At 47.2% G+C, this 24,841-nt stretch overlaps 7 protein-coding genes across 7 annotated transcripts; 2 read left to right on the top strand and 5 right to left on the bottom strand.

The window, feature by feature from the left end:
- Window positions 1–446: 446 nt before the first annotated feature.
- Window positions 447–1,921, bottom strand: F4822DRAFT_425261 (Septin-domain-containing protein; the record flags this gene model as incomplete). Its single annotated transcript, XM_051460304.1, has 6 exons — window positions 447–687; window positions 745–1,212; window positions 1,266–1,403; window positions 1,462–1,549; window positions 1,604–1,720; window positions 1,834–1,921. The coding sequence occupies 6 exons, from the start codon at window positions 1,919–1,921 to the stop codon at window positions 447–449; spliced, it is 1,140 nt and encodes a 379-aa protein (XP_051317817.1).
- A 1,317-nt stretch (window positions 1,922–3,238) lies between these two features.
- On the top strand, window positions 3,239–4,918 carry F4822DRAFT_114269 (WD40 repeat-like protein). The gene is made up of 4 exons (XM_051452505.1): window positions 3,239–3,606; window positions 3,667–3,705; window positions 3,758–4,212; window positions 4,262–4,918. Exons 1-4 carry the CDS (start codon window positions 3,498–3,500, stop codon window positions 4,793–4,795), a joined length of 1,137 nt encoding a protein of 378 aa, XP_051317816.1. The 5' UTR covers window positions 3,239–3,497; the 3' UTR covers window positions 4,796–4,918.
- Window positions 4,919–5,041: 123 nt separating this feature from the next.
- Window positions 5,042–6,129, bottom strand: F4822DRAFT_425259 (uncharacterized protein; the record flags this gene model as incomplete). Its single annotated transcript, XM_051460303.1, has 2 exons — window positions 5,042–6,008; window positions 6,074–6,129. 2 exons carry the CDS (start codon window positions 6,127–6,129, stop codon window positions 5,042–5,044), a joined length of 1,023 nt encoding a protein of 340 aa, XP_051317815.1.
- A 348-nt stretch (window positions 6,130–6,477) lies between these two features.
- Window positions 6,478–9,276, top strand: F4822DRAFT_389487 (dynein light intermediate chain-domain-containing protein). The gene is made up of 6 exons (XM_051456966.1): window positions 6,478–7,056; window positions 7,120–7,275; window positions 7,344–7,726; window positions 7,781–7,874; window positions 7,926–8,545; window positions 8,597–9,276. The coding sequence occupies exons 1-6, from the start codon at window positions 6,897–6,899 to the stop codon at window positions 8,753–8,755; spliced, it is 1,572 nt and encodes a 523-aa protein (XP_051317814.1). The 5' UTR covers window positions 6,478–6,896; the 3' UTR covers window positions 8,756–9,276.
- A 40-nt stretch (window positions 9,277–9,316) lies between these two features.
- Window positions 9,317–12,914, bottom strand: F4822DRAFT_389486 (uncharacterized protein). The gene is made up of 2 exons (XM_051456965.1): window positions 12,059–12,914; window positions 9,317–12,004 (listed from the first exon to the last, which is right to left on the bottom strand). The coding sequence occupies exons 1-2, from the start codon at window positions 12,339–12,341 to the stop codon at window positions 9,789–9,791; spliced, it is 2,499 nt and encodes an 832-aa protein (XP_051317813.1). The 5' UTR covers window positions 12,342–12,914; the 3' UTR covers window positions 9,317–9,788.
- A 319-nt stretch (window positions 12,915–13,233) lies between these two features.
- Window positions 13,234–14,949, bottom strand: F4822DRAFT_114150 (uncharacterized protein). The gene has a single exon (XM_051452503.1). The coding sequence runs from the start codon at window positions 14,499–14,501 to the stop codon at window positions 13,410–13,412; it is 1,092 nt and encodes a 363-aa protein (XP_051317812.1). The 5' UTR covers window positions 14,502–14,949; the 3' UTR covers window positions 13,234–13,409.
- Window positions 14,950–22,359: 7,410 nt separating this feature from the next.
- F4822DRAFT_425254 (uncharacterized protein) lies at window positions 22,360–23,569 on the bottom strand (the record flags this gene model as incomplete). Its single annotated transcript, XM_051460302.1, has 3 exons — window positions 22,360–23,110; window positions 23,167–23,264; window positions 23,318–23,569. 3 exons carry the CDS (start codon window positions 23,567–23,569, stop codon window positions 22,360–22,362), a joined length of 1,101 nt encoding a protein of 366 aa, XP_051317811.1.
- Window positions 23,570–24,841: the final 1,272 nt, after the last annotated feature.

Below are 24,841 nucleotides of genomic sequence, written 5' to 3'. Positions count from 1 at the left end.
ATAGAAAAAAAGCTACGCAGTTTGCAACTAGTAAAACGGACATCGACTCGCAAAAGATACAAAGGCAGCTATCTCCTCTACCGCCTTCGTGTTGTCCATAGGATGTGTCGGCAAATATGAAAAATTGGGTAAGACAAGGCTGTTTTTCTTTCCCATTGTACCATCGTCCTTTTTTCCGAAAACTGGGCATGCAATAAGTAATAGTGGATATCAACTTCCGCCCGGGTTTTATTCCTGACAAGTTCACCAAACCCTCAGTGATTCGCGCATACCATGCAACCATTAGCTTTTTCTGGATTTTCGTATAACGTGTCGTCTCAAACGGTCTTTGTTAAGAGGGATTCAGGGACTAGGGGATATCAAACACCCAACGCCACAATCCGTACTGCTGTCTGGCTGCCGATATACCAGAAGTAGGAGATAGAAAAGATGTCGTTTTAGGCCACTTAGTTGCCATCGTCGCCATTCGCCTCGGGCGTGCCAGAGGCAGCAGCGGCTTCTCGTGCCATCCTTGCCTCGATCTCGCGAAGTTGAGATTCGCGGGCCAAAAGTTCTTGTCGCTTCTCGTTGATCTCGCGCTGGACCTTGACTTCGATCTCGCGGAGCTTCTCCTCTTCTCGGCGGAGTTGTTCCTCCTTTAGGCGGACGGACTGGGAGGCCAGGTCTTCGGGGTTCATAGATGAGTCACTGTGAATATTATGTTAGCATCCGATAGCCATAATAACAATTCGAATGGCGACTTACACTCCAGCACCTCCTTCAACGCTCTTACTAAGCTTCTCGGTACGGTAGTTCTCGTAAAGGAAATCGTGGGTAATTTCCTTAAGGTCGGCAAGATGGCTGTGGAGCAGGGCGGATCGGATAGCTAGGAAGTCGGAGTGACGAGGGTTGTCAACCTCGACGACACCCCAAGGATATTGACGAGCTCGGACTTTTCGACCACCAATCTCGATAACCTCCTCAGAACCAACTATGGCAAAGGGCATAAGACCTCGGAGCTCGGCATTTTCCTCCACAGTATCTTCGTCATCCTCCTCAATATCGTAGGGGAAGTTGTAGACAGGGATTCGGTAATGCTCGATGTCCTCCATAACGAGTTTCTTCGACTCAGCAAGCTCGGCGGGAGTCAGAGAGTCGGCTCGGCCAATAACGGGAATAACGTTGACACGGGGGGCAAGGCGCTTCATCAATTCGATATCGAGTTCACGGAGACTACTCAAGTTGTAAGCAAGGGGCAGAGTGGGAGGCTAGCAGAAATCACGCACCCATGACCAGTAGGGGTAATGAAGTACAACATAGCGTGTACTCGGTTGTCCCTGAATCTGGGGTTTCGCTTGATACGCGACTCCTCGGCCAAGATGTCGTCATATTGTCTCTCGAGATACCCAACAATCTCTGAGAAGCTGTAGATAGAAGCATTAGTAGCTATAGATAACATTATTAGGACGTGTTGTATCATACCTAGCTTCGTTGTCGATCTGGTCGCCGAAGCCGGGGGTGTCAACAATGGTCAAGGAGATGCGGGTACCCTCCTCGTCCAATTCAAGCTCTAAAATAGACAATTAGAATCAATGGTGCTTCTAAACCTAGTAGATAAACTAACCAACGGTAATGGGCTTGATTTTGACACCATCCTCGACGTGAGCGGCGCTAGCATCATCGGAGTCCTTGTGGTTCAATACACTCTTGCTGCAGAGAGTGTTGACGAAGGTTGTTCTGCCTATAGGATGATGGCCGGGGTTAGCATATTGAATAGAAAGGAATAGCCTCGAATCTGGTGTCTAGGTAGGGATGGCATGTCGGACGCGTCGAAAAGTCGGAGGGTGGTTATACCTGTTCCTGAAGCACCACAGACCATCAGACAAAACTGAATTCCCTTCTTGACATTCTTCTTCCGGCGCATCATCTTCTGTGAACGCATCATGGCAGATTAGCAGGTATACCGACAGTATGTACAGGGTGCACAAAAGATAAATGTAAATGTCTATAGCTGAATAGTAGAAATACGGGTAATAAGGCAGAATGCAGATGCAAAAAGCGAAGCAATTGGGTGGTAGCGTGATAAGGGGAGGCTCACCGCTGGGGACGACATATTATTAGGCTAAGGCTTGGGGATTCGCAATGGGGTGACGAGGTTCCGCTAACAGAGGGAATTTGAAATTAACAAATGATTGACGATGACAGGTGTGTAATCGTCAAACGAAACGGGATCTTCGCAAATGGGGGTATCTCAAAACGGGTGATATGTGAAAGGGGGGGATCACAGCTGGGTGTGTGTTGATGAAGGGAAACCGAAAAGATTTGAAAAATGTTCGGGTTTTCGCTTCACGCCAAAGCTGTTGATGGCTCTGGGCTCTCTCCTTCCTCTCCTCTCTCCAAAAAAAAGTGCAATTTCAACACCACAAAATGGTTGCCGCAGACGGGGACCGGACAGGGGCTATGGGACCACTAGAAAGGCACCAAATCAGAGCACGGATCACCTTTGTTCTCCCCTAAATTCAGGGGCTTAAGCTTGATAGCACCAAAACTTAATAAAAAATACAAGTATACAAGTGTACGTACATTTAATTGGACAAGGCAGGGTTGTCTGGAAGTAATTCAACGCTACTTCCCCGTGCCCAAATTAACACGAGGCTGGAGATACAAAATGGCAAGATCCATTCAATCCATCTATTGTAATGACGAAGGAACGAACTATTAGTATCATTTAATCCAAGGTAGCTTTCACCGTTACTTCCAGCTATAATACATCACATATTACCTCAAAAGTCTATATCGGCAGTTTATACACAGCCACATCTCTTAATTAACCTTCTTACGAAACGCCACTGACTCGAATGACAATAATAGCTGGATGGTTTGACAAGTCTCCTACCCCAAAAGAGTAATCGGGTCCTACAACAAACCAAACAAGGTTTACCACTATAAATGGCCCGTGCACCGACATCTCCATCAATTGAGCTGGATTGAATCTCCATACCACCTCAATGTACCCATGGAACATTCACGTATACTGTACCTACGCAACATATTACAATCCACCTTCAAGCAACATTTGAACGTCCAGACCACAAGCTTGCGATAGTTTAATCTACAGCTAAATGCCGTCTTTCTTTTCACTACTTGTTTAGAATCTTATATTTGATCCTCTTCAATTTATCAACGTCTCATTCGTTTTATCTTTCCATCCGTCTTCAATCGCTTCTGCTTTGTTGGCCAAGTATCCCCGAAGCTCAGGCGGGCCAGCGCTTATTATTACGTATATCACGTATATCCACCATCAATGAATTGACCCATTCCAGGCAGCCTAGACGGGATAGTTTCACGAATGTGCCATACAGCTATGATCTGGGACACCAAGACGCATCCCGAACTATCTGGTTCCCTTTGATGCACAGCATCTTCAATTCATTCACTTCGTCCGCTATTGTCGTCATCACTTTATATCATTCTTTACATTGATTGCCATCGTCAGCTTAGCTTACCAATAAGCAATCATGAATACCCGTCCAGTTATCGAAACTCCCAGCGAGCATGCTGCTCTTTCTGTCACCTTCAACAGCGACGCAAGTCGATTTGTTGTTGGTTTAGATTCTGGATTTTGCAGTATGCTTCACCATAGTGACTCATTCTACCCTTACATTCCATACTGACACATGATTTTAGTTTTCCTATCTAATTCTAGCCAAATACAAACCGCAAGAGGTATGACAATATTCGGATACAGCTCAAGAAGAATGAGTCTAATTGAGTACAGTTTTCAATGCGGGCCTCGGACTTGTCCAAATGATGGGGAATGCTAATTACCTTGCTCTCGTGGGTGGAGGCCGTTCACCCAAATTCCCACAGAACAAAGTCATAATATGGGATGATAGCAAGGGTAAAATAGCTCTTGAGTTGGCGACTCTTACTGCTGTTCGCGGTGTCCAAATCTCTAAGTCGAGAATTGCCGTGGTCCTGCAGAACAGCGTGCGTGTATATGCTTTTCAAAAGCCACCTCAGCCACTCGCGAGATATGAGACGGCAGACAATTTCCTCGGACTTTGCTGTCTAACCGAGAAATATCTTGTTTTCCCCGGTAGGACAGCCGGCCAGGTTCAAGTCGTACAGCTAGCGACAGACAGTGTCAGCATTATCCCCGCACATTCTTCCAGCTTGAGGGCGCTGCAGCTAAGTTCGGATGGGGAATTATTAGCCACAGCAAGCGAGAAGGTACATAAATCCGATGTCTCATGTGTTCTATTAAACTAATTGTATGTAGGGCACGATTGTTCGCATTTTCTCCACAAGTAGTTGTGCAAAGCTCGGAGAGCGACGGCGCGGCAGCGAGTTTGCTACTATATATTCGTTACGTTTCAGCCCATCCGGAAACATGCTGGCTTGTACCTCGGACAAGGGGAGCTTACATATTTTCGACGTCCCTAATCCACGCAAAACTAGGCCAGTGTCACCAGCACCAAGCAGCGGCAGTTCCAGCGAGGCTAAGAATAAATGGGGTATTTTAAGCAATATTCCATTTGGCCCCTTTTCCGATGTCTACTCATTCACCTCTGCACCGTTCGAGACGGGTGAAGAGCCCCTCCTCCCTAGCCCCGCAAGCGCGATAGCTCGAGGAGACAACACTGTATTAGGCACTAGTAGGCCAATGAAAGGTGTCATCGGCTGGGTAGATGAGGGGACCCTTGTGGTTGTCGGTGCTGGACAGGACGCAAGATGGGAAAAATTCGTACTCAAGGAGGAAGACGGTCGTACCGTTGTCGTTAGGGAAGGATGGAAGAAATATCTCGGGAATTAGGACGAGCTCAGGGAATATTACGAGCAGCCCGTAGAATCATGGTTGGTAGATCCACAGAGTCGCGTTGGGGGTATTGATTCGAATCGGCATGGGAATTCAGCACGGAGTATATGGTATGGGATCTGGCGTTTATCTGGTTGGGGGGCGGTACCATAACTTTGCACTAGGATAGGTGCTTACAAAGGCCATTTAAACAGCGTTGGCTTCAAGGGGGGGGTATCTCTATTCAGCGACTAGACAGCATCGTCAATCCCTATATGATCGAGGAGATCTGCTTCTGCTTCTCCGTCGACTTTTGCGATCTCTATCTCTATCCCTGTCCTCATCTACGTAGCGTCTAGACCGTTTTTCGTGCCTGCCTCTATCATCACGATCTTTTCTTCGATCTCTGTCGTGATGCCTATCATGATCAACGTCACGTCTCCTCCGCGCGCGATCTGTAGAAACATCTCTTCGCCTTGGAGGAGTCTCATCACGCTCTCGGCTACCCCTATCCTTCGCAATTGGGGTTACATCCCTCTTTAGTCTTTCCTTCGCGGGAGGCGTTTCATCCCTTCTAGACCTCCTGTGGCGGTCGCGCTCCTCACTATCTTTATCCTCCCTCCTAGAACGGTGACTTCGATGGTGATGGTGTCTGTGCTTATCCTTATCCTTCTTATCTCTCTTCTCTTTCTGCTCGCCCTCCTTCCTCAACGCGCGTTCGACTTCTTTCTTTTTCTCCTCGATCAAGAAGCCCTTCATCGGATCATCCTCATCATGATCCTCAATCAGCTTCGCCAGCTCTATTTCCTCCCTAATCATCGGCCGTCTCTCCTCCTCTTCCTCACTAGTCACATCCTGCATATCCACATCCTCCCCATTCGCCTTCTTTTCACGACGCACGATATCCTCCCAGCTAACCTTAAACTCCTCAGGATCCTCATCGTCGCGGGGTTTATATCGCGCGTGGTCAACCCGTACCAACCTCCCCGCGATCTCAGCACCACCTAGATTATCCACAGCGAGGTCGGTGCTTCGTTGGTCCTCGTACTTGAGCCATCCGAAGCCTTTGCTCTTGCCGGATTCCTTGTCGCGCGCTAGTTTGAGGAATACCGGTTCGCCGAATTGCGAGAATATTGTTATGATGTCGCCTTCGGAGAGTTCGTAGGGCAGGCCGCCGAAGTTGATGAAGGCGGTGTCGCGGTAGTCGGTGTGCCAGGACGCTTCTGGGGGTCTAGGAAGAGAAGTCGTTAATTGGATTTCGAGACAAGTTACAAAGAGAATTGGGGGGTGACTGACACTCCGTTTTCGATTTCGCGCTTGTTGAGCGCTTGGATGGCTCGTATTTGATTCATCGCGCCGCGAAGAGGTGTCACCTGTCGTAATGACAACTCATGAATAAATAATCAGGAGCTTAAGAAGGCTATGAATTGTTTAAGAAAAATGACGAACTAAGCTGCAAGGCTGCAGAAGCTATACCGAGATTAGGAGGTTGGTGTTGTCATAGCTAAACCAAAAATCCACTATAAGCTCCGAACGTTAAGGTACCGTGCTCCGCATATAGGTACCTGTACCTTGACATTTAGGTACCCCGCGAACCCCTGTACTGCTTGTCCACTGGGGAAACGTCGGACCGTAGACACCTAAAGATCCACTAAATCCCAGCGATCCAGGCCTTAATCAAATGCCCAGGTTTGGTTGGAAGCTTCAAGGGGAACGAAAATGATAGATGGTTTTTTAATTTTATAATGCTGAAAGGGAAAAATCTAAATCGCCCATGAAACTAGAGAACATACCGACTTCCCAATATCCACCAAGCTCTTTTTCCACTTTTGAAACTTCTTTGTTCTATTGTCTAAGTCACATCTCTTTCTTTTTACCTACCCCTAGCTCTTAAATTATTTTACTAAATTAGGAAAAAGGAGGGAAAAGAGAAGAAAGAGAAGAATAAGGGTCCAGCAATAGATCGTCATTCCCTACGCGTTTCGGTTATAAATTTAACCCTTAAGACGCGTTCTAAGGGTCTGACAATTAGTCGCAACCCGATTACGCACGCTTGGACTTCCACATAAGCGCATACTTAACTTCCCTCCCCGATGCTACCAATCGACCGAAATCAAACATGACGGCCAATTCGAACCGGTTCTCTACGTATACGAGTGCCTCAGTAGGTACCAGCTCGGAGGGAAAGAAGGATGATCAGAAAAAGGACATGTGGAGCTCTATGCTCGACTCTGTCGCCAGCGGCAAGAGGTTACCTGAGAAGAATTTGCTAGTCCTTGGTACGAACAACCCGTATCCCCCGAATCGCTGGACCTAGGCGACTGACGAGATGTAAATAATAGGGGGTTCCGTGGAATCGCAACGAGATTTCCTCGAAGCTTTATCGAGTAACGACGGGCGAAAGAATATAGATCGAAATAATCATAAGGTCCCACCGATAGCGAATAACTTTGCTCTTGGATACACTTATTATAACGTCTTAGACGCAGATCAAGAGGGTTAGTCGAATACCGTTCTGACTAGTAACGACGAAGGTTAGAATATTACCGGTGCTGACCAGTACTAGATATCTTAGCACGAATATCGCTCTATCTACTCACCAGTCCTGCGCCCTCCTTTACCTCGCTCATTCAACCGCTTTTGACACCGCAATCTATCTCCAACACATTAATAGTAATATTACTCGACTGGTCGCAACCGTGGTTGTGGATGCGACAATTACGAGAATGGCTCCTGTTACTACGAACCGTCATTATGTCCCTTAGCGTGGAATGCAAAGAGACGATGGAAGAAGTCATGATTAGCTGGAGGGAACGTGGACGAACAGGCGGATCCGTGAACTTAGATGGCACAGGCGCAGTGGCGGCAGAAGGAGACGTTGCGCTACCCCTTGGGCCCGGGGAGTGGGAGGATGCTCTAGGCTTACCGCTCTGCGTCGTATGCCAGAATGTGAGCTTTCCTAGATCAACCCCCATATTTGCAATACTGACACCCACGTCCTAGTCCGAGCGGATAAACGAACTAGAAAAAACTCAAAGTTGGAAAGAAGAGAAGTTCGATCTCGTGCTTCAATATTTACGAACAGTCTTATTAAGGCGTATGTCATAATTCTAGTATCCATGACCGTTATTTGCTAACTCGCAACTAGACGGAGCTTCTCTAATTTACACGACGCCCTCTATACCATCGCCCTTACAAAGTCTCATTCACGCCAGTCTCGGAATACATTCATTATTAAAACGCGCCTCATTAAAAGCGAACGTTATCGACCGAGATAAAATTTTGGTGCCCCCGAACTGGGACTCATGGGGCAAGATTCGAGTCCTACGCGATGGTTTCGACGTCGAGCAAGTTAGTGAAGGGTGGTCAATAGATCTTGACAAACCCTTCCCAACGTCCAAGATAGAAGCCACAAACGACGTCAAGCACCAAATGCTAGGAGATACCGAATTTACGGACGAGTCCGAAGGATCGGCCGTGCTACTTTACGAAGAGCAAGTTCAAGATACAAGTCTTGACGCTTTACAATTAGCTCAAGGAAACCAGGACACAAGCAAGTTAGAGGTCACTTCAGCCGACACACAAGCCTTCCTCGCGAGTCAGTTGGAGCGACTTGAGCAAGCGAAGAAGGCCGACGAGAAAGCCGGCAAGGATAATACGTTTGCGCAAGGCGCCACTGATGATATGATTAGTGACCACATCGGTCCAGTCCAGTTCAACATGGGAGGCATTCAAGTGGATGCCGACGACATGGTCCAGCGGCTGAAGGTAAATCACTCCAATCCAATCAATACTGAACAAAAGCTAACCCAATAATAGGACCGACAAGCCTATGGACAATCTCCCGAACCGCATCTGGACGATGAGTCGCAACTTGAAGAGGGAGCACCACCAGTGGATACAGATACGCTGGCTAAGTTTTTCGGAAACTTGATGAATAGGAAACCTACGGCTGGGGGCAGCGTAACGAAGACGTGATAGGAGGAGTGTTGACGATGCTATGGATGCGATATGAAGGTCGGATTCATGATCAATTTATACGCGCCTAGGAGGACGTGGATGAGAACTACGAGAAGTAGGCTCAGACGATCGAACCAAATACTTCCAACTCACGGGTACCCAACGTTTCATTTCGTTTGTACAACCACAACCTACGGAAAGCATCTCCACATCAATGTCGGGAGTAGAGAAAGGAAGGACAAGGAAGGAAGGAAAGGGGAAGAGGGCGAGCAGCGAAAGCGAAGGAACTTGCCAGGGTTTCCCTTTATCCGGCGAAAGAGAAGACAAAAATTCAAAATACTCGCATTAGCACTTGGAGTTATCGGCTGTTCCGTCTTGTCTGTCCACCTTTTTTCTGAGTAGGGAGAAGAAAGAGGTGACACTGATTACAATCACCACCTCCTGCGTCTATGGTTCAAGACTGTAGAATAGGTAGATACCCCCTTTTAAATGATACTGTATGAAAAGAGAAGATAGTTGAATATGTGTTTATGCTTTTGGTGATGGTGATCGTGGCGTTGTACGAATCCAGTAACATGACTCATCTAAATACCCAGATACACCACGCGAACTCATTGAAGTTAAGTCACCAGGAACATAGAAAAAACGAGTTAGAATTACCATTGAGAATTGCGATTTTATTCTTTTCTTTTCTTTCCACCACAGTACATATAACCCCTAAACATCACCAATCGTTTCGTTCAACATACAAATTTCATCTAAACATTTCAGGTCGTAGTGGTCGTCTAGGTACTTATGCAAATCGCCAAGCAATGCAGAAGAACAGAAAGAACTTATAAGAGTACATCATCTTCCCCCCTAAACACCCCCCTTTGAAAAATAAAAGCCATAGACGCCTCCCTTCTGGTTGGTATCTACCTTTCAAATCCGTCCGACCCCGTTACTTTGAAAACAATGGTTGAAATTAATGTGGATCGTAAACTACCGAGAACACTACCGTGTGCGATACCCAATGCTGACCAGGACCCAGACCAACGCCCCGCGAGTCATCCTAGGGTTGAGGGGTTGGTGGGTGAGACGAATGGGATGAGTGGGGTGCGTAGAATGCGTCGACTTGGAGTAGATCATTGTCGCCTAGCCTGCGATATGTGCCATCCGTAGTGAGTGTGTAAAAGCCTGGTTCCTTCGGGAAAGTTGTGGCTCTCGGGTCTCGCTTGCTTAACCACGAACCTGATTTCTCGGGGGCGTGGTAACGGAGCGTGAATAATGCAGCTCGGGCCGCCTTGTGATACACAGACAATGGTGCAGAAGCGGGGTTATCGCCAACTGCGATCCAGTGTCGACCGCCTAGTTTCCAGGGGATAATACCGCATAGCAGACCAGGGAAAAGATTCGGGTGTTCTAACATTTCGACACCAAAGGCGTTGACGCTCTCCTTTGCTAGGTATATGTACTTCTTGTCGCCTAATAGTCCGCCTAGTCTAAACAAGTTCGACACTGACACCGCATTGACAGACGGCTGCGACGTATCCATCGCATCCTTGATGCGGAGCAGCGTATACGGTGCACCTAGAACCGTAGAATAGAAGGCTCCGCATCTAGCGTTGGCTGTCGTGGGAGTAGGCGTAGGGTTATCGTAGAAGAGTTGGATTTGGAGTGTTTGTAACTCATCCGCCCACTCAAGCCAAGACTCCTCGGTAGTGGCTTCGTAAAGCTCAATTAGGCCCTCGATTAGTAACGCATAGTCTTCGGCGAACCCTTCAATGTCGGTACGACCCTCAGAGTATACTCGGTAGAGAATTTTCTTTCCGTTATCCCACAGTTCGTTTTTAACGAACAAAGCCGCCTTCTTGGCTACTTCCAAGTACTTCTGTGCTCTTCCTGATTCTTCGGTACCCGTATGTAGTAATGCTAGGGCCGTTCTTGTTAACCCAGCAATGGCCATGCCGTTGTATGCCGTGACCATTTTAGTGTCCACGTCTGGATGAACACGTTCCTTTTCTCGATGTGCACGCAGCTTCTCTTTTGCAGCTGCAATTCGTTGCCTCACTTCGTCCTCCGGGATGCCTAGATGCTTACTCAATCTCGCGGAGTTTTTAGCGATGCATAAAACATTCTGGTTAAGAAACTCGTCGTGGGGATCGTATTCGCGATCCACGTTACCATGCTCATGGACATTCCAATATGCAGCAGCAATCTCGCTATCTTGTTCATCGCCTACGATAGCGTCAAACTCCTTTCTCGTCCACAGGTAATAAGCACCATTGAGCATGACTTTGTCGCCCTTTCGGGTGTATGAGTCTGCTGCTTCGCTGGTGAAGAAACCACCTTTTGGTGAAAGAAGCCTGTCACTGACAATGTAATCGGCAATCTCGGTTACCACGTCTGCAAATTCATCATACTTGGTACCTCCGGACAAGAGCCAGGCGTCTAGGAAAAGACCAAGGAGTAAGACATTGTCAATCAGCATCTTCTCAAATGCAGGTAGAGACCAGTCTCTTGTGATGGAGTATCGGTGGAAACCACCCCCTATGTGATCATGAACGGCGCCATTGGCGATTCTTCGTAGAGTGTGAAGACCCATGCCACTTATGTAGACGCACTCATTAGGTCCGACTACATCTTGAACAACTTTGGGAAATCGCGTAGCTCTCAGGAGTAATGAAAGTTTCGCAGGGGTAAGGAACTTATCCTCAAGACCAAACCCACCAAACATGGGATCGAAAGTTTTCGTGATTCGCTCATAAGCTTCCTCGATCTGATCCAAGTCAACTTCGCCGTAGACTTCTTTGTAGTAGTCAACAGTCGTAGTGGAAGGCTCTGTTTGAGCAGGATGTTGGTGAGGCTGCAGGAAGTCGGTTCCTGCGTGATTCAAGGTCCCCTCTGCTGAGATGTGGCTCAATTCAACCACCATATTCTTAGCCTCTTCGCGCACACGAGGTTCTTCATCCACCCATGAAGCGAGGACTTTCTTGATTACGACGAGCCAATCTAGAGGCTTCTCAACTCCATCATTTTCCGCCGCGACATCATCCTGAACACCGGGCGCCGCCCAATACGTTCCACTGAAGACAGGCTCTAGCTCGGGAGTAAGGAAAACATTCAATGGCCAACCTCCAGTTCCGCTGAGAGATTGATTGTAGCTCATGTATATGTTGTCGATGTCGGGTCGCTCCTCGCGATCGATGAGGATAGGGATGAAGTTCTCATTGAGTAGTGATGCGACTTTGGGGTTAGAGAATGACTCTTGTCTAGTAAGATAACAGTCTGGGAGGAAGAGTTAGTATTGATGAATTATGTGAGTCTGTCATATTTACTTACAATGAGAGGCAAGGAACCCAATGCTGAGGAATATGAGCTTGTTCTCCTTCTTGGCTCTGGAGACCGCATTGTCGTCTAGAAGTTGCCATGCTACAAGACTGTCGGCATGCGCTCGTACAAAGGGACTTTTGCTGTGTCCCGCACGATTTCGTAGGGGTTCGAGTTCGACGGACCCTGGTAATGTTTCGGCTCCGGTGGGAACAGTTGTGTTATTCGTGTGGTTCTGGGATGCTGACAACTGAGCTCCAGCCTGCGCAGGCTGCTGGAGCTGTGCTGACATCATCTTGTTCTGGGGATTGACTTGTGGGATCACGCGCGAATCTACGTCAGGTCTTTATTGAGGGGATAATGACAAAATAAGAGCTAGGCGGCAGCTCCCGCCGTTGAATTGACCAACGTTCCTCCAATGTCTTGTATTCGGGAAATAATTGTCGTCTCTGGGGCCATTCGCCGTGAGAAAAAAAAAAATAATAGGTAGCTTTGTGAAGCTTATGCTACCTACGATGTTATGACGGCGGGGTTTGGTGGGTAAGGCTGCGGCGTCCAATGGCGCTTCTTATAATTGCTTTCGGGATTGAGATGTACCTTAATAATGCACGGAATGTCGTCGTCCTATTTAATGAGCATAACACAGGGTAGGACAGGAATATAGACAAGATTATCGTGAAGACGGAAGAAAATGGAGAATATGGTGAGGGAAATGACGGGTAAAGCTACACAACGCCGCGATAAAGTACCAAGGTAAGGTGGAGGTAGTGGGTGAGTGGTGGTGGGTGGTGAACTAAACAGTGGAAGGCAACCCCAAAATCGAGCCCCACCATCGAAATTCTTCAGCTAACGCCGCTGCAACGCAAACGCCAGTCAGGTGGAAGGTAAGCTCTGAGGTATCTACAGGGCTACGGTACCTAGGTAATATAAGCTAATAAACATGATGTAAGTGGGCAGGAAGCGTGGGTCGCCGTGGGGTAAACTTTTTTATTTTTTCCACGCATGAGCTCTCTAGCAACAAGCCACTCCCGAAACAAAACTCCACTGTATGTACCTAAGACTTAGCGTAAACTCTCCTTGTACATCGGATTTGTGAAATGTGATAGGTTTCTTCGACTTTCCTTTTATGTCTTGCCGTCCTCTCACCTGTTACGAAGAAAAAGCAAAATAAAAATAAAAACATCACACGACAATTTGGATTTTTATAGGGTTATATTACAGGGACAATAGGAAAATTACTAACAAAGGAACTAACCAAAACTATCCTACACAATCTAATATATCCCAATATGAATATAGTATACAAAAAAGTCTTATCCTACAAACAAACACCAAAAACAGAAACTGTCTACAATCTAGCCCTCTACCCCTGAGCTACAACAGGCTTTGAAGTCACACCGGCACTCACCGGTCCAACAGCCGTGGAACTAGTCTCGGTAACCGCATCCATAGCCACTCTATCAATCCACACCTCATTCGTCTCCGCCTTATCCCCCAGCGCAAACGAGAACACGAGCTGAAGCATGCGCTCGTTGCTCGCAGTCAGGTACGGGACTTTTACATGAGTCCAGTTTCCACCAGTATCAACGCTTGTGGCGTCTACACGGTGTGCTACAGCTCCGTTGGCGTACAAATTGACGTAGGAGCCGTCGCTAGCATCGTAGTTTTCGGTGAAGTTGGTAAAAGAGCCGGTTCCAAAGCGCACCCAGAATGAAACCACCCACTTCGATCCGGGTGGTTGCGGCGGCGCGATTAATGGGCTGACGAGTCGTAGATTTGCGCGCAAGTCATCCGTCTGTAGGTTCCGCCTCATATCAACACGGAATGCGCCGCAGGACCCATCGGCGCCGGGACCTGTGACCTTGTAGCTTGTTGATACAATATCGACTAAGTCAACGCTCCAGGGCGAGAGTCCGGTCTCAAAGTCCCCGTTCTCGACTGTGGAGTCAATTGCAGGGGCTGAAGTGCAAGAGGGGTCGCTGTTGGACGAGGTCGAGATTGGTGATCCAAATGTGGACGTAGATTTGCTAAAGGTGTGGTTGAGTGCAGAAGATGGGAACGGGAACGGAACGCCGGTGGAGAGGTACCCACTACCGCTGCCGCCGGGCAGGGGGGTTGGGGTGACTTCGTGAATGGTGGAGTTGGGGAAATAGTGGAATGAGCTGCCGGTCGGAGTTTCGACGCATGTTGTGTCACTTGGGGTGATTCCGCTTACAGTGATGGGCGTAACTGGAGTGGGATCAGATGAGGATCCTGAAGAGGTGAGTAATGATCCAGCCGACGTTGTTGTTGAGTTGATTACAATAATGCCCGAAGATGTCAATGGTGAGGCCGATGTGGGAGCAGTCGGATTCAACATGGTTGATGAGCCCGTGGTCTGTCCATTGGCCGGGTTGGTTGATGTCGATTCCGAAATACACGTCGAGTTTGTCCAACGCGCAGAGCTACTGGACATCGGGTTCCCTGATGGAATTGTAGCCGAGCCGGAAATAGTCGAAGTGGTGAATGTTGACAACAATATTGAAGACGATCTTCCGGATACATGCGAGCCTGTGGTCGACAAAATGCTAGAGGTATTCGAGGGAACAGAGACCGGAATATCTGAAGTCACAATTGTGGATATCGTACCCGTCGTTGTTGATACTGAAGTCGTAACTGAGAGGGTAAGTGATGATCCCCGGCCCGAAGTTGTTGTTTCTATAGTCGAGGCAGATTCCGACGAGTGCGAGGCTTGCCCGGTACCACTGAGAATAGTAGTCGCGGAAGTAGTCGTCGTTGGTACAGATATGGTTTCCGAAACCGAAGATCTGACGCTTAAGGTACTTGATATCGTCGAGTTGGATGTTAAAGAAGCAGATGTTGAACCGGAAACGGAAACAGAAACGGACGCAGAAGTCAGGGCAGATGTGGGAGCGGAAACGGATGCGGAGGCTGAGATAGAGGCAGAAGTAGAAGCAGAAACAGAGGCAGAGGCAGAGGTAGAGTCAGTAGTGGGAGTGCTACTTGTCGATGGGACCAAGGTAAGAGACCCGGGTGACGACTGACCATTACCCCCTCCTACCGTAGTTGAGGTAGTGAGCGTGGTTGGAATTGTTTCAACGATGGTAGTGGAAGACGAAGTCGCGGTGGGCGAAAAGGAAGGGCACGCAACGCCACAAGCACAAGCAGAGATATATGCTCGCTTGTCCGTGTTGCCACACTACCGAATTTCCAGTCAGCAATTACCTCTTCGACTCAAATGGTTATGAACTAGTTTGGTTTATACTAACAGCAGCTGTTGCGCGAGCTGGATAGTTGGTGGCGCCGTAGTGGCCCACGGTTGAGCAGTAGTTCACGGCTTCAGCGAGACCAAGTATATTGTCGCAAGGGAAAAGCGCATTGTAACATCTATCAAGCAATCAGATACTCGGCCTCTTATATCAGTTTGTCGCCATGTGTGAGACTCACTCGTCTCGATTGCAACCGGACTGCGCGCGAACGGCCAATACGAAAAAGCATAGGGTCCAGCTAGCTAGCTGGGTTGGCGTGATGGAAACCATCTTTAGTAAGGAACTAAGCGAGTGTTTTCTTGATAACTATTCGATGTATGGAGTAAAGGCGATGCACATATGAGTATCAAGAGCTCCACTGAGACGAGAGCCCTATGGGTTATATACAACTTGACTGTCAAAGGTCCTTGCGGCTCCTCATCTTGTCGTCACACATATAACAAGATTTGCAAGTAATAAGTCGCGAGACATACTTCCTAATAATCGCACAATTCCACGATTATACCAGGCCTTGCTTTCAGCTGGCTGCCTGGAAAAATGATCCAAAGAATGATATCTGTAACATAGGCCAGAAACATTCTGCACAACCGTTTTGTGTCAAATGCGCACCGCATCAAGGTACGCGTAGGACAACAATGCAATCGAATAGCCTCATCCAAGACAGGAATCTCCGCATGTGCTATCGTAACGAGCGCGTGTCCCCCGACGCTTGAGGGAGCCTAATTTATGGTTATTCTCCCCCATGTAACCTGTCTCGTCTATATTCCAAAAGATCTGGTCTGGCCGAGACACGATATTTCCGGGATCGTAACATCTTACCAAGTTTTAAACTGACGTTCGCATATTGTTATGTCTTTCAACCCCTACGCGTAGGCTGAAGCTATTCGAGGCTTAGCTATCGCCCCTGGAATTGTGATCATCGAAATTAGACATACCTTCTTTATCATCGCTGAATAAGGGGGACTCATGTTCACATGTGATCACTAACGGATGGATTATCGCAACGTCTTGGGGAGAGAAGGCCTCCGGTTATGCACCATCGAGGTTCCAACAATCATGTTATCTAAGATCTATCGAGGCGGTCATGATGGCGAAGCAGTCTATAATGTCTCTATTTACCGTACCAGAAGCTGGCTCGGTCATGATTCTACCTAGGTGTTTATCAATGCGTGTACACTCCTACCCAGGTACTTAATGGAAACTACACATGTATTCAACTTCAACAGCTATTTCTTAATATGATATTCAATAACACTATGATTATTTACTATTATGGCCCCTCAATGCGCGTCTAACAGCCATACACTTCAATCGAGTACGACCCACGGTGACGTGCCTCGAGTTTCCCATTTTCATTAGTAACCCCTTTTCTTCACTTGAACGAGGCATATCTAAGGATAGAAACTTCCAACTCCTAGACTTGAATGCTATTGAAACTCATCCTGACTCGAACGCTGAGCTAATGCCCAAGTGGCGAATTCTTTTGCATAAACCGCCTTACACCCTATAGCCGCCTAAAGCAGCGACTCCTATACCCCAACATGCGGCATTACAAAATGTAGTTCTCCGGGGCTAGCCCTTAATCCCATACCCAGGTAGCTCGCTATTCCAGCTCTAAACTCTAAACCCGAAGGCCATAGTAACATCACCATAGGTGTATAATCCAAGCATGTCTATACCCATCTCCATCTTCGTTCTCCGCCGACGGCTTTCTACTCTATACCCACATAGCCAGCTAGCTATGTAACCCCTATAGGTCTCGTGCCGCAACAACGCCATCCAATAAATCTCGGGAATAGGGCCAACGCAGCGGCACGTAAGACCGACCCATCATGCATAAACTCCTACCTTGGGTGGACGCGGTGTCTATCTACCCTATATCCTATATATGGAGGATCAGACATTTCCCCCCGGCCGGATTGATGTGCCCACGGCAACCCCTGATTTCGGAGATAGGGATTAACCGGGCCACGGCGCTGCGTCAATTGGTGTAGGTAATGTACTTTGTTATAGGGCTGCCCATACCTACTTGGGCATCTGGATGAATGAATGAATGAATATCTGTATATCTGCTTACATAGCACACCTCTACCACGCCGCGCGCGGCAGCGGCAGGGCTGAGGCAAAGCTATTAGGTACGGTCCTCGGACTCTCCTCCCCCAGAAAAGCACGCACGGTCAGCATGCCCCTTGGTCTTGGGAATTGCCTACCATTCGGTGTTTAAACGAAACGAAAGGACCCTGCACACATAACCACAACCTTGGTAGTTATCGGTACTCGGCACCCGATGAATCCCAACGATGCGATGTTTTCCAACGGCATATGGCGCTGTTGTGCCGCGGACGGAGTATGATTACAATCTTTGCTTATAGATCCGGCCGAGCGAGCGAGCTAGGTAGGGGAGAGTAAAATCGGTCGGTAGCTTGGATCCTCTTGGCGCGTAGTGTCAGGGCCAGATCTTTCTTAGAACCATTCTAGGGTTCGGGTTCGCATCAATTTGTAATAATCGGCTTATGTTAGATATCTCAGGCACGCTAGTGTCTGGTCTGGGGGGCAGACAGGCAGAAGGAAGAGACGAAACGAAAGATTTCATATTTCACATGCGTTAATCGATCTGGCCATCGACCCCTGCACGATTGATTGATTGATGGGGATAGGAGGACACCGCTAATTACAGACGGATGAGATGAGTAGATCAATTGGTCCAGCTACCTATGCTAAGAATGCATTAGAAACGAGGTCCGAGTAAGAGTACGAAACAAGTTATGTAGACTATGGTATGTTGGTACTTACCTCTACCCACCAATGTAGACCGCAACGACGCTGATTCAGTCAATCCGAAAGTGTCCCAAGTTTGAAGCACCCCCAGACTTTACCAATGGGATGGGTTCCCCGGAGGCGGTCCGTTACTAATGGCGACATTTACCGTATGCGTGGAATTATTCATGATTATTAACCTGGCGGCCTATTTTGTCCGCCCGCTGGGTAGAAAGTCCGCTAGTTTGTACGCCTATAGGATAGGTGTTGATATAATAATACCATGATAAGCACTGACAAACTAGGGAAATCTCCTTTGGGAATATAATATTCCTAGTTCGGTTAAGTCGCTGTGGAATTTACACATTAGTCAGGGCAATTTCCACTATAGGCTTGGCTAGCTTGGGTATTATCTTTTTTTTCTTCCTCTTTTTGTTGTCGTTTTATCCCGTTCGATTTTTCTTATTCACCTTACCCACAGCAATTCCCACATACATACCAGTACCATGGAGTACTTTCATACTCAACATAGGAAGTATCATCATGACTCCACTAACCGAGGCACGAGGACCTTCACACAAAGTCGACAACGTGGCGGTAGGAACTCCGTATACCCTATGCGCCACTGATACTGAGAGCGACTATTTTCCTGTCAGGGTAAGACACCTCCGTACCGGTTCCGCAGAGTGGGGGGTAAAGGTGAAGAAAGCCGTTCCCGGCTCCTTTCCAGTTTTCGAGCAGGGGAGCTTTCAATGATTCATTAGATAGGATTAAGGTAGGTAGATCGGGTTAACATCAAGTAAAGTACATCTATACGAAATTATGGAAATAGGGCTGTGTTCCTCTGGTAGGTACTAAGAAGCATATGTATGTACTTTTGAGTACCTATCTTCTACTTCTAGCATCCTTGATATCATAACCTATCTGACGCGCGCGCTTCGACATCGATAACCCTCACTAAAATGCGCTTTGCCTCACTTTCATGAAGCTCCTAAGGTGTCTTTAGATTCGGAAGTGGAACCGAGGCCAATATATTTTAAATATGGGGTTCACCGCACATGGGCACCTGGGCATGGGGGATAAGTTACATAGTGACCTCAAATGGTTATGCGATCGACGTAAGGGGCTGATAAATGTACAGATTTAATGTGGGAAGTTCAAGTCATAAGGCGCGCCATCGGCATAACTCGCGCATAAAACGGGATAGCGATAGAAGCGAGCTTCCTTTTCCCTTTCATATCTTCTATCTTTATTATGTTTGCATCTATCACGAATGTATTACTACAGTGTAGAATGAACTTGCGCATGTTTGTAGACTTACATAGCTATTAAAAATTACCTTGATGAGATCGCATTAGGTGTTCTGTAGTTTCTAATCGGGATCGGACTATTATAGAAATGTATCCTGGTCCTGGATTCTTCTCACCTTCTTCTCTCGGGCTTTTGAACAACGCCGGCAGTGAAGAGAAATATATAGGTACGGTAGAGTGTTCGGGTCCGAAGTTAGCCCTGCGTCCCGAGATTACTATAATATGCTACTATCTTAGCTGTACTTTCGATACTTCGGGGACGCTCAGCCTAGAAATTAGCATGAAGTGGCCTTGGCGTCGTATGTATCTCGTAGTCTTATGTATATGGGGTATAGAATGGAAAACTTCTCGGAAGGTTCTTTGGCTTAGCCTTTTTTTATATGGGTTATGAATGGAAGATTTTAAACGAAGAATGAATTCCCTGTCATCTAAGATACACAAAAAGAATAGCAAGAAAAGAAAGGGAAAATACAAAAATAATGTCACCGGGGAACGGAACGTTTCTCAATTCCGCACCCCGGTTGTCCTCGGACCCCGAATCCGCAAAATAACAAAAAATCAACAGCGAGATCAATAGCAATAGGCTGCGTAGATTGAATACCGGAGCGTTTGTTCCTTTCCTTGCGGAATCCGTGCCTGACCGACTCAATTACCTGCATAACTCGCACCCACGTGGGTAAGAATATGTATCCGAAGCTGATGCTTAGGATAGCTTTTTAGGTACCTAAGTAGGTATCATCACGCTTCCTATTTCCGTTAATGCAACCCCTGCACTTATTGGGGAGCATCATATACAGGGTATAAATGTCAATCTGTCAAAAGGTGTGGACATTCATGATATGTATATCGTTTCTGGGGGAGGGGAGGGGAGGGTTAGACGACTTGCATATTCTATCTGGGGACAGGTAGGATAGGTATCTGAATTAAGGATCAGGATAAGATGATTATCATGGCAAATGATGACGAATTTTATGGCGGGTGCCGCTGTGACGGTACGATACTGTGCTAGGTATTGCTGGCTATTGCCGTCTTCCGTGAACTTGACCCAAAGTTCATCGTCCCCTGGCGTGCGTGTAGGGCAGGAAAACGGTCAGACGGTGGATGTATTATGTAAATCAGTCTTGTGTTCATTTGCCCAAGTAATATCTGATATAGCTTCCCATGGAATAGGCACAAATACGCACAAATACGCAGACACGTAACACGGGAAACGATATGCAGTGGTCGTCTGCGTCGACTAACGGGGGGGAGGAGCTTGGGTTTATTTCGCATTCCAACCATACATACACCTATATTAGAGGATTAGGCAATTAATTAGTTGGGTAACAAATGAGGAACGAATACGACGGAATTTGCTGTCGTAAACATATTGGTTTAATTTCGCGGCGTTGTGCTGTTGCGGTGGCTGAGTACAAGCGAGCGCCATCATTACTTACGACGACTTTGAATACCTACCTACACCCATAAACGCGAGCCCTACCCCAGGTACCAACCTTAGATCCTTACTAGGTAGTTATTCTCCGTAAGGCAAGCAAGGGTATGTGTGTTTATGTAGGTATATGCTGTGTATGTTTGTGTGATAGGTGTGTGTGAGATAGGTATTGAAGCAGCGAGGATTCATCGTGTAACTTATCCCGGGGCGCATTTTATGCTTACGTAGGCTCATTCATGGTATTATTACTCAATTAGGAATCCGAATTGACGGTGACGATTTGGAATCCCCTACCTTAGGTACTTTAACTATAGTAGGAAACAATCTGGGGAAATCAGTAGGGAAACAAGTATAGACCGAGGATGGGCTGGTGAGATGCGCGGCACACGGCGTTTATCCTCGCGCCGAGAATATTGAAATACGCAAAACCATACGGGGAATTGTTTCTTTGTTGGCTCGTTGGTAGGTATGTTGGTTAGTAGAAGGTCAGCTTCGCCTCAAATATCATTTCTTGAAATAACTAAATGCCTCCCTAGATTTGAAATAATTCTATCTAGGTACCTTATACTTGTCGCCACAAGGGTACTGTGCCGCAGGTTAACTCCCCGCTCGGCGTGCACGAGCTTGCAGTCTGCAGATAAACGAAATGCTAGGTGCTAAGTCAGGTAGGGAAAGGTACCCAGGCTGCCAGGTAGGTAAGCTAAGAAGTATGGTACCTGTAAGCAATAAGCGAAAGAGAACTGAGAAGAATAAATGCGAGAGACGGTGAATCCTAGGTCCCTGAAACGGGAGGATTTTTCAAATCTGGATCATATGGACTCGTAGGGCTTGTAAGATAGGAATACCACTCAAAGGAGGATTATCAAAACGGGATTCAGGAATTTCACCGAAATATGGCTCGATTCAAACAATTCACGATTGGGAAATAAATGATTAATGGTAACGTAAGGTAGTAGTAAAAAGTCGTGAATATGGTCCCATTGGATTTAATTATTGTAATTCGTAACTCGTAGCCCGCCGCGACCCGAAGGTGGGTTCGCTCACGAGATGAACGAGGGATAGAGAGGAAAAAAAGGAACCACCCCTCAGCTAAGGCAAGGTAAGGTCAAAAGGTATGTAACATCAAGGAGGGGCAAATAATGGAGTTATGAGTTATGGACATAACGCTGGAAATAAGACCACCAACGCCGCAGATGCATTCCTTCTCCTGTCTGTCTCGTCTCGTCTCTGTTTCTACCGCCCAACTTGTTGGTAATACAACGATGGTTCGTGATAGCTCTCTCTTCTTTCAGTGACCATCAATTATCCCCGAAGTTCGTCTATAGTTGTAGCTTGGAAAATTCGACCGCTTGATTTTCGCTCCCTAGCTCTTCTTTTAAGAACCAGGTTTGCGCGCATGTTGATTCCCTTCAGCCAAGAAAATGAAAACCGATGAACGCCGTGCAATTATGTGTATGAAGCAACATTGCAAACCACCACCAACCTTTTGCCCACTCCTAATGCTCCGAGTTGAATCCATTAATATCCCCCCATGCATGTATCTCGTTAAGATCGTAAGGACTCCATATTGTAACCAGAGTAGATCATCGGATCTCCGACTCCCAACATGACTTCAGGATTTGCGCATTGGATCATATGCGGCTTGATTGTTCCAAATTCCGATCCGACAAGTCCTTGGCTTAGCATCATCTCGGCCATATCCATATCCATCCCTTGCATGAACTGTGGTGGTATGTCCATGGAGCTTGGCCTGCTCATATTCCAAGTCGGGAATGACGTGGGGGCTGAGGGCGATTGGACGGCGAATAAACCCCTCGAGGAATCCATTTCGGGCTGCATGGCTTTCGAATCTAAATCGTAAGACGTGAAGCTTTGCGGCGACATGGTTTGCATGTTTTGGCCACCTAAGACTTTCCTATAATCTTGCTCAAAATCTGAGTGGTCAAGCTCCGATGAGCTTGCGCGGTCTGTCCTCGTGCAATTGGACTCGGTCTCCGATCGATGTTCCGTAGCATGCGCTTCCCTATCTCTTTCTCTTTGTTGAACATCTAATTCAGCTGCTAGCTTTGCGAGGCCAGCTTCGTCTTCGGGGAATATTGAGTGAGGTGGTAGATCGGCGTCCGCATTGGGTCGTATGCACCCGAGCTTCGTTGCGATGTTGTGAATAACCGGTTGCCCCCTATCGTTAAGCTCTGGCTCTCCTAGGTCCCACGATTGGCCATTCCTGACCATGGCATATAGCTTGTGGACGGTGGCTATCAGTGCGAATTGAGTGTTTTCTAATACTTCGGCATATCTAGTGACCAAGTTAGTCTTTTGGTCATATTATAATAAAGGGGGAGCTTGCTATACCCTCTAGGCAATTGCTTGTATTCGGTCTTCTTTCGTGTTCCAGCTGTGCATACTAATCCGTCATCCTTACACCTCTTGCATGGAAACTCTCCATCACACTATAACAGTGTCAGTAACAACAGTGCCTATGCCGAATTGGCTATCTGCTGACCTTTGTCTTCTTCATCCTACACCTCTCACAAGCTTTCCATACTCTCTTATGCCTGTTATCCATAGCATGGGGTGAGAGGGGTGGTGGGTGATCATGAGTAGGAGAATGCGTGATGTGATTGGACGCTCGCTTCCCAGGTCGATGTATCGGCTTAACTGATTTGTTACCAGAAGCTGTATTCCTCCTCGACGACGACGATGTGGATGTTTTCATATTGTCCTCTACGGGAGGCGTTGGCATCCCACTTTCCATTTTGGGTGGTCCGACTTCCACGGAAGGTAACTTATGTAATACCAGGGTTGGGTTAAGTTATGTGTGTAAGTGGGAGTGGGTGGATGGGTGGGTAGGTGTGAGTTATAAGTAAGTGTAAGTGTGTAAGTGGACTTGAGATCCTGTGGTGGCCAAGTACTACAGGTATCTAATTGTGAGATCTTAAAAAAAGACTAGAGTCCAGATCCAGGAACAGATATCAATTAAGAAGAGGGAGAGGGAAAAGAAAGATTATTCGAGGAATCTGGTCGATAAAATGTGACTCTTCCACAGGAGATTAATAATGCAGGCAGATGAACCGAGCTTTAAAGGGCGTGACGATTATGTGATGTTGCCCGTTTAGATCCGGCAACTTTATTCTGGAATCCCAGCGGATGAGACTAAAAATCGACCAGGGGGAAGGTCTTTAAATCGGCCGGGCTTTATGTCCGAATGTGCGGGCTAGGTGGGTTAGCGACTTGCTGACTGGTCGATTTTGGTAGTTGTAAGTCTTAGATGGAACCTGGGAAACCCATACGGTTATGGGTTATGTTACGCCCCCGGAGGAATTGCAAAGCCTTGTGTCAGGATGATGTATACCTCTCTGCAGTTTGTTGTAACAATCATCGAAATTCGGGGTGAGTCGTAGACGTATTTCTTTGTGCCGAGTCTCCTCGGAGCTGTTGATATGAGGAGAGGGAAGTTGAGGCAGAACAAAGGACTGGAAGCTGAAGTTATGTATTATGCCGTGCCGTAGATAGGTATTTCTACTAATCGGTTCAACGGGATAAATATTGCAACAAGGGTTAGGTAGAGGAACTAGAAGGTAGCACAAAACAGGACCAAGACGATGGTGACCTTTATCTTATATTCGGGATGCGAGATGCGTCTACTACTACCTAGGTATATACGTATATATAAGTGTGTCTCTCTGCAGGAGGTTTGTATTCCCGCATAGGCGGTGGCCTATAATGGTCCCGTCCCACCACGGCTATGAGCGAGCGAGATATGTATAGTGAATAATGATGATGAGTGAGTGAGCGAGGAAGTGACCTTTAGCGAAGGATCAGCCCAGCCCAGACACAAGGAACAAAAAAAAGTGACATATAGATACATCCGTCTACATGACGATCGGGGTCGAAAGTCGCGAAAAGTGACCGACTTATGGAGGTGGCTCAGTAAGCCCGTGCTATGAGTACAACCAGAACAGGGCTAACGTTAGTAAACAAATTCGGAGTTATGCTTAGTTAGTTGTGCAAAGCCTGCAAGCCTGCA

Source organism: Hypoxylon trugodes (genome assembly GCF_022578975.1).
Source record: "Hypoxylon trugodes strain CBS 135444 unplaced genomic scaffold F4822scaffold_2, whole genome shotgun sequence".
Classification (NCBI taxonomy): Eukaryota; Fungi; Ascomycota; class Sordariomycetes; order Xylariales; family Hypoxylaceae; genus Hypoxylon; species Hypoxylon trugodes.
Note: the sequence above shows the minus strand (reverse complement) of the source record. Positions and strands in the feature narration are given on the sequence as shown.